Genomic DNA, 13123 nt, shown 5'->3' on the forward strand with positions numbered 1-13123 from the left:
TTCCTATTACAAAGTTCCTTCATTGCCTCCATGGGATACGTTTGTCTTCACTCTAAGTGGATAGAAGACCCTGATAGCTAAGTTTAAATCTCAGGTGCATCCTTTTACATTTCATAATGGCTGGCAGGAAAGCATCTATCTACTCACTTTCTTAAATTCCAAATGGCTTCTGACACTTCACATATGTTCTTTTCTCAGTCTGTCTTTGAGCTCAACCTTCTGCTGCAACATATTCTGGGTCGTTTCCAAATATGCCAATGTCTCCTTCATGGCCTGATCCAGTTGTTGCAGGACTGTCATGGTATCTGTCTGATGGACAGACCATCTTGGAAACCTATCAGTTTTCTTGTTCTTGGAATTGAAGTAGTCCATTAAAGTGCCTCTGTTTTTTAAAAAATAATTCAGTATGGATTTGCATAATTTTTTTTTCAAGGTCAGGAAATATTTGATATTTCTGGCTGAGGCTCCCCCATGGCCTGTACTGATTCCGTCTCTTCCATAGCAGAGACTATGTGGCACTGATCACAGCCTAAGTTGTTCTCTGTTAAATTTCTTTGATTTTTGGCTTGTTTTATTTTTTGCTTTTTCCGAAGACATTAAAGTTCGACTGTATGGGAAGTTAAGCAATTCCAGGTTGATACTGCGACATGCCACACTTTGTGTTATTAATCAGTTGCTGCCATGCTGGAAGACCTATATGCATTTCTTCCTAATTTCAAAACATCCGCAGGAATGCTGCTTATTCCTGGATGCTTCCCTACTGATTTAATTTATATGACTGTCTTTATATCATCTCTTCCTGTCTTGGTTATTAATTGTTGAGTGTCATCTTCCTTTAACCTTAGAGCAATTAAGTGTTCCATTTGTGCCTTTTCGTGATTTCCCATTCCTCTACTTTATACAAATTTTCATAACATTTCAAAAATGTATGTAATACCTGTATAACTTTGGGTGCTTCCCTGTCTTAATTTTTGTTACCCAAGTCATTGTGCTAAAAGTTTGCATTCTAAAGTTGTTATCCAAAAGAGTTGCTTAATGGCAACCTTTCTGAACTTGCACGCATTATCCAAATACTCTTATTTTTCGTTTAGCACTCTGCTGTTGCCCCACTTCTTTTTGTGTGAGATTCTCCTTTTTGTACAATACTGTCACCCCCTCTAAAGTGTGGCAGAAATAATTGGAATTATTTAAACTCCTGTTCTTATTTTATTCAGCTCATTATGCCGTAGCCAAATTTCTCCTTGTAGTATAAATACCACTTCTGGTCTCCCCTGAAAAGAGGTTACTAGCCTAGTAGGACTAACCCGGTCAACAAAGAATAGAGAGCTAGATTAGCAACCCCTTCTGAAGTAATTTTTGTCTTCATATTAACGAGATCATTTCAACTTCCCATTCCTTAAATTCCTCTCTTTTTTAACAGATAAACAGGGAAGTACCTTTAGCTGATTTTTGCAGCATTATCCTGCATGTTTATCGTAGCTTTTCTTGGTGTATGGTCCAAAATACTTGCAGTATGGGTCTCAAAGCTTTCAATTAAATGCACATGCTCATGTGAAATGTATTCTGCCTAGTCTATCCCAGTTATTGTATCTTGGGGAGTAATGTGCAGATTCTGTCTTGAGTTCCTGCTTCTGAATTCATATCTTCTGCACCAAATATTCTCATAATTTGTCAGCAATCTACCCTTTTTTGTTATATTTTCCATTCAAGGTTCCCCAGACACATTATCATTATTACAAATTCGGTTCCAGTCTCCACCCATAAACAATGTTTCTTGATGAAAACTTATTTCTTCCAAAATTCTTTTAAGCTCCATGGTAGTAGTTTTTGGTAAAATATCGTTACATGCCAACACACTTATCCTCCCCTACCTGTATCCCCTTACTAGCGCAATTCTGTCAGTCTTTTTTTTTCTTATATCACTGTTGGAGTTGACTGTAGCAGTCAGTATTATTACTCCCCTTTTCCTGTTTCCCGCAAATTCTGCTGAAAATCCCCTGTGAAATCATTTCTTTGTCAGATTCACATGCTCATGTCTATCCAACTGTGTCTCCTAAAGTATTGCTATTTGCATCCTACACTTTTTGCATATCACTCTTATCAGAAACAGTAGCTTCTTTTGCTTAAGACGTCTCTGTATTTTCTGTTGCAGACATTTGCAGGGCCATCCACAGTACTCACTTCTGTGATATAGTGTTACTAAACATCCTTTCATATGGGCAAACTCTTACTGTGACCCTTTTGTTGTAACTAATAGTGTGACACCCAACCTAGCTAATATAACATCTGAAAATAATTTATGCCTTTATTATTTATTAGTTCTTGGCTCTTATGACTGATGGTTTGTGTTATTCACCAGCTTGTATTCTAATATAAATTCCTTCTCTTACCAATTACATTAAGCTTCTTTAAAAGGTATATGATTATGGTTGTGCTAAGCAGGCACATATATTTGTAGTCTTATTTGATTGTTATTGCACATTTTGCTGTGGCATGTTCAACAGGTGCGTCATTGTATTTCATTTTCAATATCTGTACATTGTTAATTGTAAATTATTTGCAGCATTGGCTCAGGTTGTGGTAGTGGCTGAAAGTGGTCTGCAGGCTTCAAAGGATAAATAAAAAAAAATAGCTATAATGCTTACCTCTGACCTACTTTAAGACTGAAATATTTTATTCAGCGACTTTTTTGTGTCAAGTGTCTTAAAATATAAGTAAGCCACCTCTATGGCCCAGTTTACTCCCCGGGCTGCCTGACGAACTCAAATACAGCTGTCTGACTTTACTTCCCCGATGTGAAGCCATGTTTCCTTAGGTTAGGTGCGGAGCAGACTTCTAGATGAGTCAGAATTCACTCCTTCGACAAACATTTCATTAATCTGCTCACAGCTGATGTCAGGCTGACAGCTCTTAATTTTTTCATTCTCTGTCTTGCTTTCACAGTTGTGAAATGGGGGCCACATTTGCCCTCTTCCAAACTTTAGGAAGCGTACCCTCCTCCTGTGATTTTGCTGAAATTACTAGCTCTTCTGTAAATTCCTTTTTATTTTTTATTTCTTCCACAGCTATCTGCAATCATATATGTTCCTGAGCCTCTCTCTCCTTGATCACCCCACTCCACCTTGCTGACTTACCTTCTGGGCTATGTTTCCAAGCTGGAAAATCCTTGGTGTAGGCGGTTTGGGAATCCTGCAAAGAGTAGGTCAGAATGTTCTGGTGTGATGACATCCTGACAGCAGAAAAGGGCTTTTTGGTATGCACTACTAGCAATTGCATCTCAGTTTCCAATGTGCATCACATATGCACATGCTTGTGGATTAGTGTCATTTGTCTGCATGCTGTAGCCCTTTGCTGTAAACACCACTGCTTCTCCTGAGAAAAGAGAGTCTGCAAAAGTGATGCACTGCCCCATCTCCCCCCAGACACCTCCTCTGATATTTGGACTGCTGATCAAGCCCATGTTACCTGGGTCACAGTCTGGTCTCTATCCATGTAAGTCGTGGGCCTGGCTATTGCCCCATAACACAAAGCCTGTCTAGTCCCATTTCTGTTTTTATCCTTTCAGCTTTCAAAATTCTTTAGTTGTGGTGGTTTCCATTGTGAAAGAATAGTTACCAACCCTGTTTTCTTAACCATTTCCTCTTGCTGACAATGGCAAATTTCTCTATACCTTTTGTATAAATGCTATGGAAGAGTACTGATTAAGTAGCCTGCTTTTTCAGCATCCTTTTCTGCCTGCCACATCAGTTGTAATGTTTACTGCATCTCTTCATATCATTTTTTGCTCCTTTGTAACTATAAAATGTTTTGTCCCATTTTTAGAATAAATTGGTATTAATTCAGCTTATAAAAAATCCGATTAAATCAAATCAAAAAAGTATTTTTTTTCATTTCTGATTAAAAAGCTTTATTGATTTAATAATATAAAAAATACAATTCAGCTAGGTTATTGTGGTCTCAGTCTAAAAATAAATGCAAGTCATTAAACCAGACAGTTGTTATTTAGATTGTCTTTACCAAACTAAGATATGGTACTTCAGTCTCACAAACTTAACCGGTAAATGTAACTTCATGGTTTTCAGCAGTAAACTAAAAACCTATTTAGGCAAAAGCCCAAACTGTTCTTGTCTCTTGCTAAATGTTTTTATAGGTTCATAGACTAGTACTAGGCTGTCAGCCATAGGGCCTATACAAGCCTAGCCATAACAATTCTCCTGGCTATTTCTTCCCACAATATTTACTTCCCTGGACCCCTGTCTAGCAGGGCGACTGATGTGATCCCCGGGGTGAATTTCCTATCTCCCATCCAATCGTCAAGGTTCCTTTTGAAGAGGGCCAAAGAGGCTCTCAGCTTGACATGTATGGGCAGTCTGTTACAGAGTCTGGGGAGTCTCTGGGTCAGGAACCTATCCCTCCAGCATGTTTTGTTTATTGTGTTGACTAGGTTTAGATCCCTGGAGCGTGTAGCTCTGAGGGATTGGGATTTCTTTAGGTGTAGCATGTCCAACAGCTCTGGGTTTGACATGGCCTTGTATGTTGAGCAGAGATCACCTCTGAATAGTGATTCTTTTAGTGAGGTATTTCTGCGGCCTTTCCAGTTGTTGCACATGTCTTGAGATGTGCATACCAAATGGGGCATTATATTCTATATAATGGGTCTAATGAGGGATGAGTACAGTGGGACAATGACCATCTTTTTTCTGGATGAAAAGCCCCTTAGTGATGAGGTGTGCCACATAGAAGGATTTCCTGACTGTTGTGGCAATGTGGTTATTGAAGGCGAGACCACTGTCCACCTGTGTCTCTAAGTCTCTTATCACACTTTCGGTGTTTAGTGTACTGCCACCTATATGGTAATTCACAGGTACATGTTTTTTCCCCAAAGGGGATAACTATACATTTCATGGCATTGAGCTTGAGCCCATGGCTCTGGCACCAAGCATCTGTTTCTGTAAGGCCCTTTTGTAGAATATCCACATCATTTGGGGATTCAATAATGGCTCCCAGTTTGCAGTCATCTGCGAACATTGTTAGCCAGAGTCCCTTAGTGTTGGCCTATACTTCAGAGAAGTAGATGCCAAACAATTTTATTTATTTATTTTACATTTGTTGACCGGGCTAGTCTAGCTGGATACATGTCCATTTTCAGTAGAGGCCCGGGGAGAAAAGCTCCAAAGACATATGCAAGAAAAATACAAATATAAAACTCCCATATAATATATAAAAAGAAGTAACAGTAAAGATGCATGCAAAACTGAATTTAGAAAGTGGTAGCCGTTTGAAAAGTAAACAAAATATTTTTTTTTTTTCATAATAGCAATGGATGAGCATTCATTATAACAATATTAACATCAATAGTTCAAATGAGCTTAGCAAGGACAGTAAGGGGTACTGTAGAAATTCAAGACAAAGTAAATATACATACATAATGATGCAAGGATGTTAATGATGAGATGTAGGAAAGTTAGTCAGGGTTAGTGCAGGAACATAACCAGTGTGTATTGAGATCTAATTTTAGTTTCTTTTTAAATAGTGTAGGAGATGACAGAGAAGTGAGCTCAGTAGGAAGTGAATTCCATAACTTTCCAACAGTATTAGAGAACAGGGTATCCCCTGCTGAGTTGTAAGATCTGCAAGTGTTAATAAAAAGTTTGTTAGATGAACATAGGTTTTTTAGAATTGCTGTATGGGGTGAAAAGGTTTGAGTATTGGTGTATTTGTGGGTTGAGAGAAGATCTTGTGGGCTATAGCAAGCTGGCGATATTGTAGATGATGTGGAAACTCAAGCCAGCCAAGTTGTTTTAGATTAAGGCAATGATGTGTTCTGAAAGGAGAAGCAGTAGCAAATGGAGCAATATTATTATAGGATACTGCTAGTTTGCAGAAGTTGTTTTTAGAAAGATTTGTATAAATAGGTGAGGCATAGAGTAGAGATAAGGTGAGTTCTTGCTATGGCAGCCCTGGCTGCTGCTGTTAGAAAGGGTTTGATTCTATAGAGGGATCCTAGTTTTTTATTGACTGTTTTTATAGTGTTATTGATATGAATATCAAAGTTGAGGTTATTGTCAATTGTTATTCCTAGGAGTTTAGTAGTTGGGTCGGGGGAAATAAGTGTACCATTGTTAGATACGAGTGTGAAATGTAAGGGGGGGGGGACTTACGGGTTGGTGAGAAGAGTAGCATTTTAGTTTTTTTGGGTTAAGAAGGAGGCAATGGTGAGTGAACCATTGTTCAACAGTATTAAATGCTTTTTGGGTTAGGGTATGTAATTCAGTTTGAGAAGTAGCTGAGCAGATAATAGTAGAATCATCTGCATATTGAATGCATGTAGTATGTGGAATTACTAACTGAAGGTCATTAATATAAATGGAAAATAGCAGTGGACCTAATATGGAACCCTGAGGGACACCAAGGGAGATGGGCAGGAGATTAGAAAGGTTATTGCGCCAAAGTACTGCCTGCTGTCTGCTTTCAAGGTAAGATTTAAACCAACCGATGGCTAAGGAATCAAGTGATAGAGAATTCATAATATGTAAGAGGACCCTGAGGTACTCCACCTGTGACTTGTCTGGAGCTGGATTTGGAGTTGGCTACTTTTACAGTGTGGGTTCTGTCAATAAGCCAGATGGCAACCCATTGAGTGTTTAGGGATTAATGCCCAGCTTAGTAAGTTTATCTATGATTCCAGAGTGGAGGATGGTGTTGAAGGTCTTGGCGAGGTTCAGATAGGCTGTGTGGACCACCTTAACCTCATCCACAGCTCTGGAGACTGATTCAAAGAAGTCAGTCAGGTTCAGGAGACAAGATTGGCCTTTCACGAACCCATACTGGGTGGGGTCCAGTGTTTGAAAGTTGCCACTGTCTTTGTTTATAAGTTCCATGATAATACGTTCCATGGCCTTGCATATCAGGCTCATCAGATGTGTCTTATTAGTACTCTGCAGTTTTATTCATCATAACACCTTTATTCATATTTCTGTCCTCAAAATGATCTGTTCTGCTAACATTCATGAGCAATCCTCAAAACTTGCTCTAACAGCAATGGTTAACTCTTAAGTCCTCATTTTACTTACCAAGTGTAGCACAGAGTACTAGATATTTTAAATTGTATGTCATGTTTTGCATATCAAATTTCATTGTATATTATGCTGTAGATGATATGCAAGTCTTTATTGAAAGCACTTGGAATACTGATTATAAACGTAACTTAAAATGTTGTGTTACTGTAATTTTTTGTGTATCTTTTCTCCCCAGGACTCCGCTAAAACGGGGTTCATAACCCAGTCTGACCATCACAGTTCACAAAGTGAAAATAAATAAATTGTGTTGAATTAAATTCCTCAGTTTGAGCCCTTGTTTTTTTTTTGATTGCTTTTCCTTGGCTTTCTCTGACAGAGTGTGAATGACCTTGGAGCAAGGTGAGCTCATGTATGGCAACCATAACCATCTAAAGTAACAGGACTCACATTGCCAAGTCCTGAGATGTGATGACCAAATAGACGAAAATCCAGACTTGCATATAAAGTCCAATATTGCCATTTTTCAGAATATTCCCTTATTCCAAAGTACATTGATCTCTGAGTTTGGTGTGTACAAGTTTGTGAAGTGTGGGGGCTTTTCCTCCCACATCGTGGTGGAGGAGGCTTGCCTTCCTGGAAAAAAATTCTTCTGTACCTTTTTTTTTTCTTCAAAGTCTCAGGACTATGCAAACCAGGTCTCGAGATTTCATCAGGGAGCCCTCATGCACCCAGATTCAAAACTGCACTGCACTGTATACCAGAGGACTGGAAACAGCTGTATGCATAATACAAAGCCCAACCCTCCAGTGTGACTGCCTCTGGGTCCTCTGCCCAGTTTCTGCTTCCCATCAGTGCTTGAAGCAAATAAAAAAAGAATAGTTTGTAATTCTTTGTAATATAGCTGAAAAGAGGTCCTTGGTAGGCCCCACTTAACCAGTTAAATGAATAAATAAAATGCTTTCCGTAGCACAGTGTACCATGTCGTCAGTTAAATTTAATGCTGTTGAATCCACATCTTTTTGCATATTTTTAATATCCTATCCTTTTGCTAAGTGCTTGCTACCCTTTTTGTCAACTCTGTATGGTATGTTTGGAGCAAATTGGGCATCTCATTTCTGCTCTTATTATGTAGGGTGCTGAATTGGTGAAGCTAAAATTACAAAAGTATTCAACCTTGCTGCTAGATTTATCTACCTGGTTGGACCTAAGTACAGTACCATGAACTGCACAGTGGCAGAAACCTCCCTTTTCAAATGTTACTGTTTGGGGTTCTGTTTACATCGGGTATTGCTGACTGTGCCAGTCACCAGCTGTCCACGTTTGTCACATGTGGAGAGTGTGGATCATAACAGATACTTTGTTATAAGCGCACTTGTTCAGTGCTGTTAGAAGCCATAGGTAGTAACATTTTCTGGATGACCATTACTTCATTGACTTAATTTCAATCTTTGATTACTATCTATACCACTGAGCTTGTCCATAAAACTGTCAAAAAGGGGGTCGGGTAGTGGTGAAGTTAAAGAAGGCTTAAAGGTGAAAAAGAATCCTAAATGATGGCCTGAAATTAAAACATTAAAGTACTTGTCTTGAGTCACTTTTTTATAGTAGGGGGGCCTGAACTACCCTTTTCAGAGAATGATGGGGAGTGTAGATAAATGGAATAGTTGAAATTGGCTTGAGTAAGTAAATGGTTTGACAGAGAGAGGCAGCTGCCTTAATGGGTAGTTGCAGCAGCTGACAGGCTGTGTATCAGTTGTTTTGTGAATACACATCCCTTAGTCTGGGCCATTCCTGTTAGTAAGAGCTATTCATCTGTATGCATTTGTAAAAGGCTTGGTCAACATAATCGAGCAACTTTTTTTTTGTTTTTGTCTCCTTCAAGGATGCCGAACAGGTGAAGCAAAGATTACAAAAGGATACAATCTTGCTGCTAGATTTATCATCCATACCGTTGGACCAAAATACAAACCAAAATACAGAACAGCTGCTGAAAGCTCCCTCTTCAACTGTTATCGAAATGTACTTCAGCTGGCAAAGTAAGATGTAGATTTTGAAAGTTTACAATTTATGCTAGTAGACCGTTTTTAAATGATTGCTTCTTTATTTAGTTTCCTATTAATGGGCTTTATATTTATCGTAAGTGAAAGTACTTGACTTTAGGACCTGAGTTTTGCATAATGATTATGAGAAATGTCTAGAAAACTTTAAAGGTGAGACGAAATTTTGACTTGGAAGTAGAGCTATGGATGAGCATCAGAAATGTCAGGTAAGCAGCAAAGTTTCCTCTGAAACAGATCCAAAGGGAAGCGAGCAATGTTAATAAGAAAATTAATTGTTAAGGTTAGCAGAAATCATCTAGCTTTCAAAACATTTAAATAAATGTAAAATGAAAGGGCAAAACCAGAAAAAACATGGAGAATGAAATATATTATCTTTACAGCTAGACTAAAATACAAATCCTAGTACTGAAAAGCTGCAGAAAACTCTCTTTTCATATACTGTGGAAGATCCACAACTGGCAACATAAAATGGTTTCAAAATTTTGTAAATTTTATCCAGAAGAAAAAAAAAGTATTTGTACTGGCATGCATTCTCTGAAGGATACGAAGTCTGAAACTAAACTCAAATATATGTCATTTAGTGACTTCAGTTATCAGAGATTTGGCAGAAAACCATACATTTTATAACTGAGGAGTAGACCAAAATCATTAAGCAAAAATATGAACACTTGGCAGGTATGCCCACCCATCCTCAGCTGAGGGGCAAAAAAAAGAGGTCAGGTACCTAGGGGTTCCAGAAATGCTTGAGCCAATCAGGTTCATATTCTACACTCTGACCCAATCCTCCTCCTTCAGATGAACTAAATAAATAAATAAAAGAATCAAATCAAAGAAATCTTTTTTATATTAAACTGTAGCAGGCAGTGCTCAAGTTTTACTTTTTTTTTCTTTTAAACTGTCCCAAACTGAGATCAGAATCAGCTAATTGACCCCCCCCCCCCAACACTTTGCACCTGGGACATTGCCCCTTCATGCAAATCTGAATTGCTTGTAGCACAGTGTCCACAAGGGATAGACAATAAATAAAGCCATCATCTTGGATCGTCCCTGCAGCTTTTGTTGCTGTTTTTTCTCTCTTTTGGAATGAGTTTGCATACAGGTTTACCTTTGGTCTAAAGCTAGTTCATGCTGTTTTATTTATGCTTTTCCCAACTTTTTGCTGTTTTGTCCTGTGGATTATTCAGTTCTGAAACTGTATACGCATGCTTTACCGCTGCTTTTCTTCCAATAGATTCTTTTTTTTCTTGCAACTTATTATAAGATTACATCCTGTTTCCTTCAGAGAGCTTGAGGGGGAACTACCTATCCCCTCCATTGATCCCACATGATGGCTGTCCTTTAATTTATGCTAACCTGACTTGTCTGTCACTTAACCAGTCCCTTACAGTGTTTTGTTCTGTTTAGTTTCTTTTGTGAAGGAGAATTGCTCCTTTTTTTTTATCTCTTCTAGGGCATCACTGCAGTGATCAGCAGCTCAAAAAAAAAAGCTTTCTGAACTACTAATATTTTATAAAACTAGTACCACCGTTTATAAACACTGTCCTAAAGCCATCAGGGTATTTGTCTGTACATTCGGATGTAACCCCTTCTCCTCAGTTCCGTTTTCACCATTGTAGATCTTGTCTGTTGGGCTGCCCATATCCTTCATTCTCATTCACCAAACTATACAAATTCTCACTTTTTTCAATGAGCTGTCCTTGTGCCTTTTAAATCAATAGCAGGTATCTGTGTTATGTACCGCAGCACTTTTCACCCATCCGTACAATGTTCTAATTTCTATACGTGCTGGTTGTCACTGATCAACTCTTTTTTTTCTCATGTATTGTAATCTCAACCTTTGTGTATTATATTGTCACCTTGACCTTGTAGATCTCAGCCTCTTTCCATTTCTTACTATTGCCATGCTTTTTGGTGGCCTTAATTCAATTGTAGTAACCAGGAAGGGGAAAATTTAAGCACTGCTTACAGGGGTGTCATATTAACAGTCAAATTCTACCCAAAAATGCTACAACCCTAGCTTGAAGTATCTGTGTGCATGCATGTGCACATGTGTCCGTGCGTGTGTGTGTAGGTGTGTGTGTGTATATATATATATATATATATATATATATATATATATATTATATATATTATATATATATGTGTGTATGTGTGTATATATATATATATATATATATATATATGTATGTATATATATATATATATATATATATATATACACACACACATATATGTGTGTGTGTGTGTATATGTATGTATATATATATATATATATATATATAATGTATGGGTTCCCTACGTTAGAACGAAAGCTCGGAAAATCGACAGTGACATCACCGACGCTAGAAGACCGACTGAGCAGATAACCAACAACTCTGAATCCCGACAGCGAAAACACCGACATGGGAAATGTGTGAGCGCTACTAGGCAAGTGTGTGATAGTGAGGAATTTAGGGTTAGGGTGCATGTAAGGTGTGCGTGCGATAGTGAGAGATTTAGGGTTAGGGTGCATGTAAGGTAAGTGTGCAATAGTGAGGGACTTAGGGTTAGGGTACGTGTAAGGCAAGTGTGCGATAGTGAGGGACTTAGGGTTAGGGTGCGGGTAAGGTAAGTGTGCGATGGTGAGGGACTTGAGGATTAGGGACGGATTAAGTGAGTTAGGGTTAGGGTGCGGGTAAGGTAAGTGTGCGATAGTGACGGACCTTAAGGTTAGGGTTTGGGTTAAGGTTAGTGCATAGATAGTTGTGTGTAAGGTGTAGTGTAGGTTTTTAGGTTGTTGGTGTGCATGTGTTGTGTGTTGTGTCGAACAGCGAACGTTTGGTTTTAACTGTCGGTATTGTGGTTTGTCGGGCATATGAACTTTCGTGTTTTTGCGGTTTCGTTCTTGTGGTGTCGGTGTTGTGGGTATCTGTGTTGTAGACTGTCGGTCTAACGTAGTAGACCCATATATATATATATATATATATATATATATATATATATATATATATATATATATATATATATATAAAATATAAAATCTTCTTCACCTTTGCTCAAGCAGTCTGTCATTCATCAGCTACTTCTAGTTAATTGGCCCATTTGCTGTAAGCATGATTGGGATGTAGCCATCATTCAGACAACCTTCAAAAGTGGATTGTTTTATTTTTATTTTATTTTTTTGTATTCTTTGTTGTCCACCTTGTACACCCAGCAAAATGCTTAGGAAACAACATGCAGTCGATAGCAGCAAAATGTTCCCCTCGATTCTACAAGGGCATTTCCTCTCAGGCAGCTCTTTCCCTCTTTTTGAAGCACAAGGGATGGTTTTCACAGTGTCTGCCAGGGAATGGCACCACCTACTGTGCCCCTGCGTGCACACATCCCACCCAATGCCCCGGAGAGGCAAGTGAGCAATGTCCATTCAACCGTCCCCCTGTCTAGCTGGCTCCTCTAGTGATGGGGCTGCCATTCATATCCTGGTGGCTTGGTTCACCACCGGGACTCTGTCCTCTGTTCCACAGAGCCAGGATATATGTCTCTTTTTGTATTTGATGTTTATGCATATCTAGTGATATGACCTGGCCTACATTTTCTGTACTCTTATACTCCACTTTGCTGTAATCATTTATTCCCCACATAAAACTTTAAATTTGCACTGCTTACCCTGGTGACGTTAAGAATAAAAGTAATAGCGACCAGTTAGTTTTCTGGACTACAACTCATAACCCTGATATTTTGACTATTTCTGAGACATGGTTTAAACTTGATTTATATTTTTCTTTTTTTATTGATAACTGTTTTGTACAGGAATGACAGGCTTTGCTTTTAGTCAGGAAATAAAACAGCCCTCTTTATTAAACATAAATTCCAGAGTATATTTCTCAGTTCCAGTACTGCCACTGGGGTATATAATTTCTGTTACTGACACCCTAACAGAAAGTGCTTCATTCCAACTCCTCACAGAACAATAGCGATTACTTAACCCCCCCCCCCCCACACTCACTTTTTCTTATCACAGGTTAAGATCTTCATCCTCACTAACAACTCTTCTGTTAGGTCCCC

The 13123-nt window shown here is 38.6% G+C and overlaps 1 protein-coding gene across 1 annotated transcript in view; it reads left to right on the forward strand.

Moving 5' to 3' along the window:
• Positions 1–13123, forward strand: part of GDAP2 (ganglioside induced differentiation associated protein 2) — an 835060-nt gene that overhangs the window by 259749 nt on the left and 562188 nt on the right. Inside the window, exon 4 of the mRNA XM_044071479.1 lies at positions 8902–9055. Within this exon, the coding sequence (XP_043927414.1) occupies positions 8902–9055 (154 nt within the window). The remainder of the gene's footprint in view (positions 1–8901; positions 9056–13123) is intronic.

The sequence above is a fragment of the Protopterus annectens genome, chromosome 5.part0, assembly GCF_019279795.1.
Source record: "Protopterus annectens isolate FY-2018-M chromosome 5.part0, PAN1.0, whole genome shotgun sequence".
Classification (NCBI taxonomy): domain Eukaryota; kingdom Metazoa; phylum Chordata; order Ceratodontiformes; family Protopteridae; genus Protopterus; species Protopterus annectens.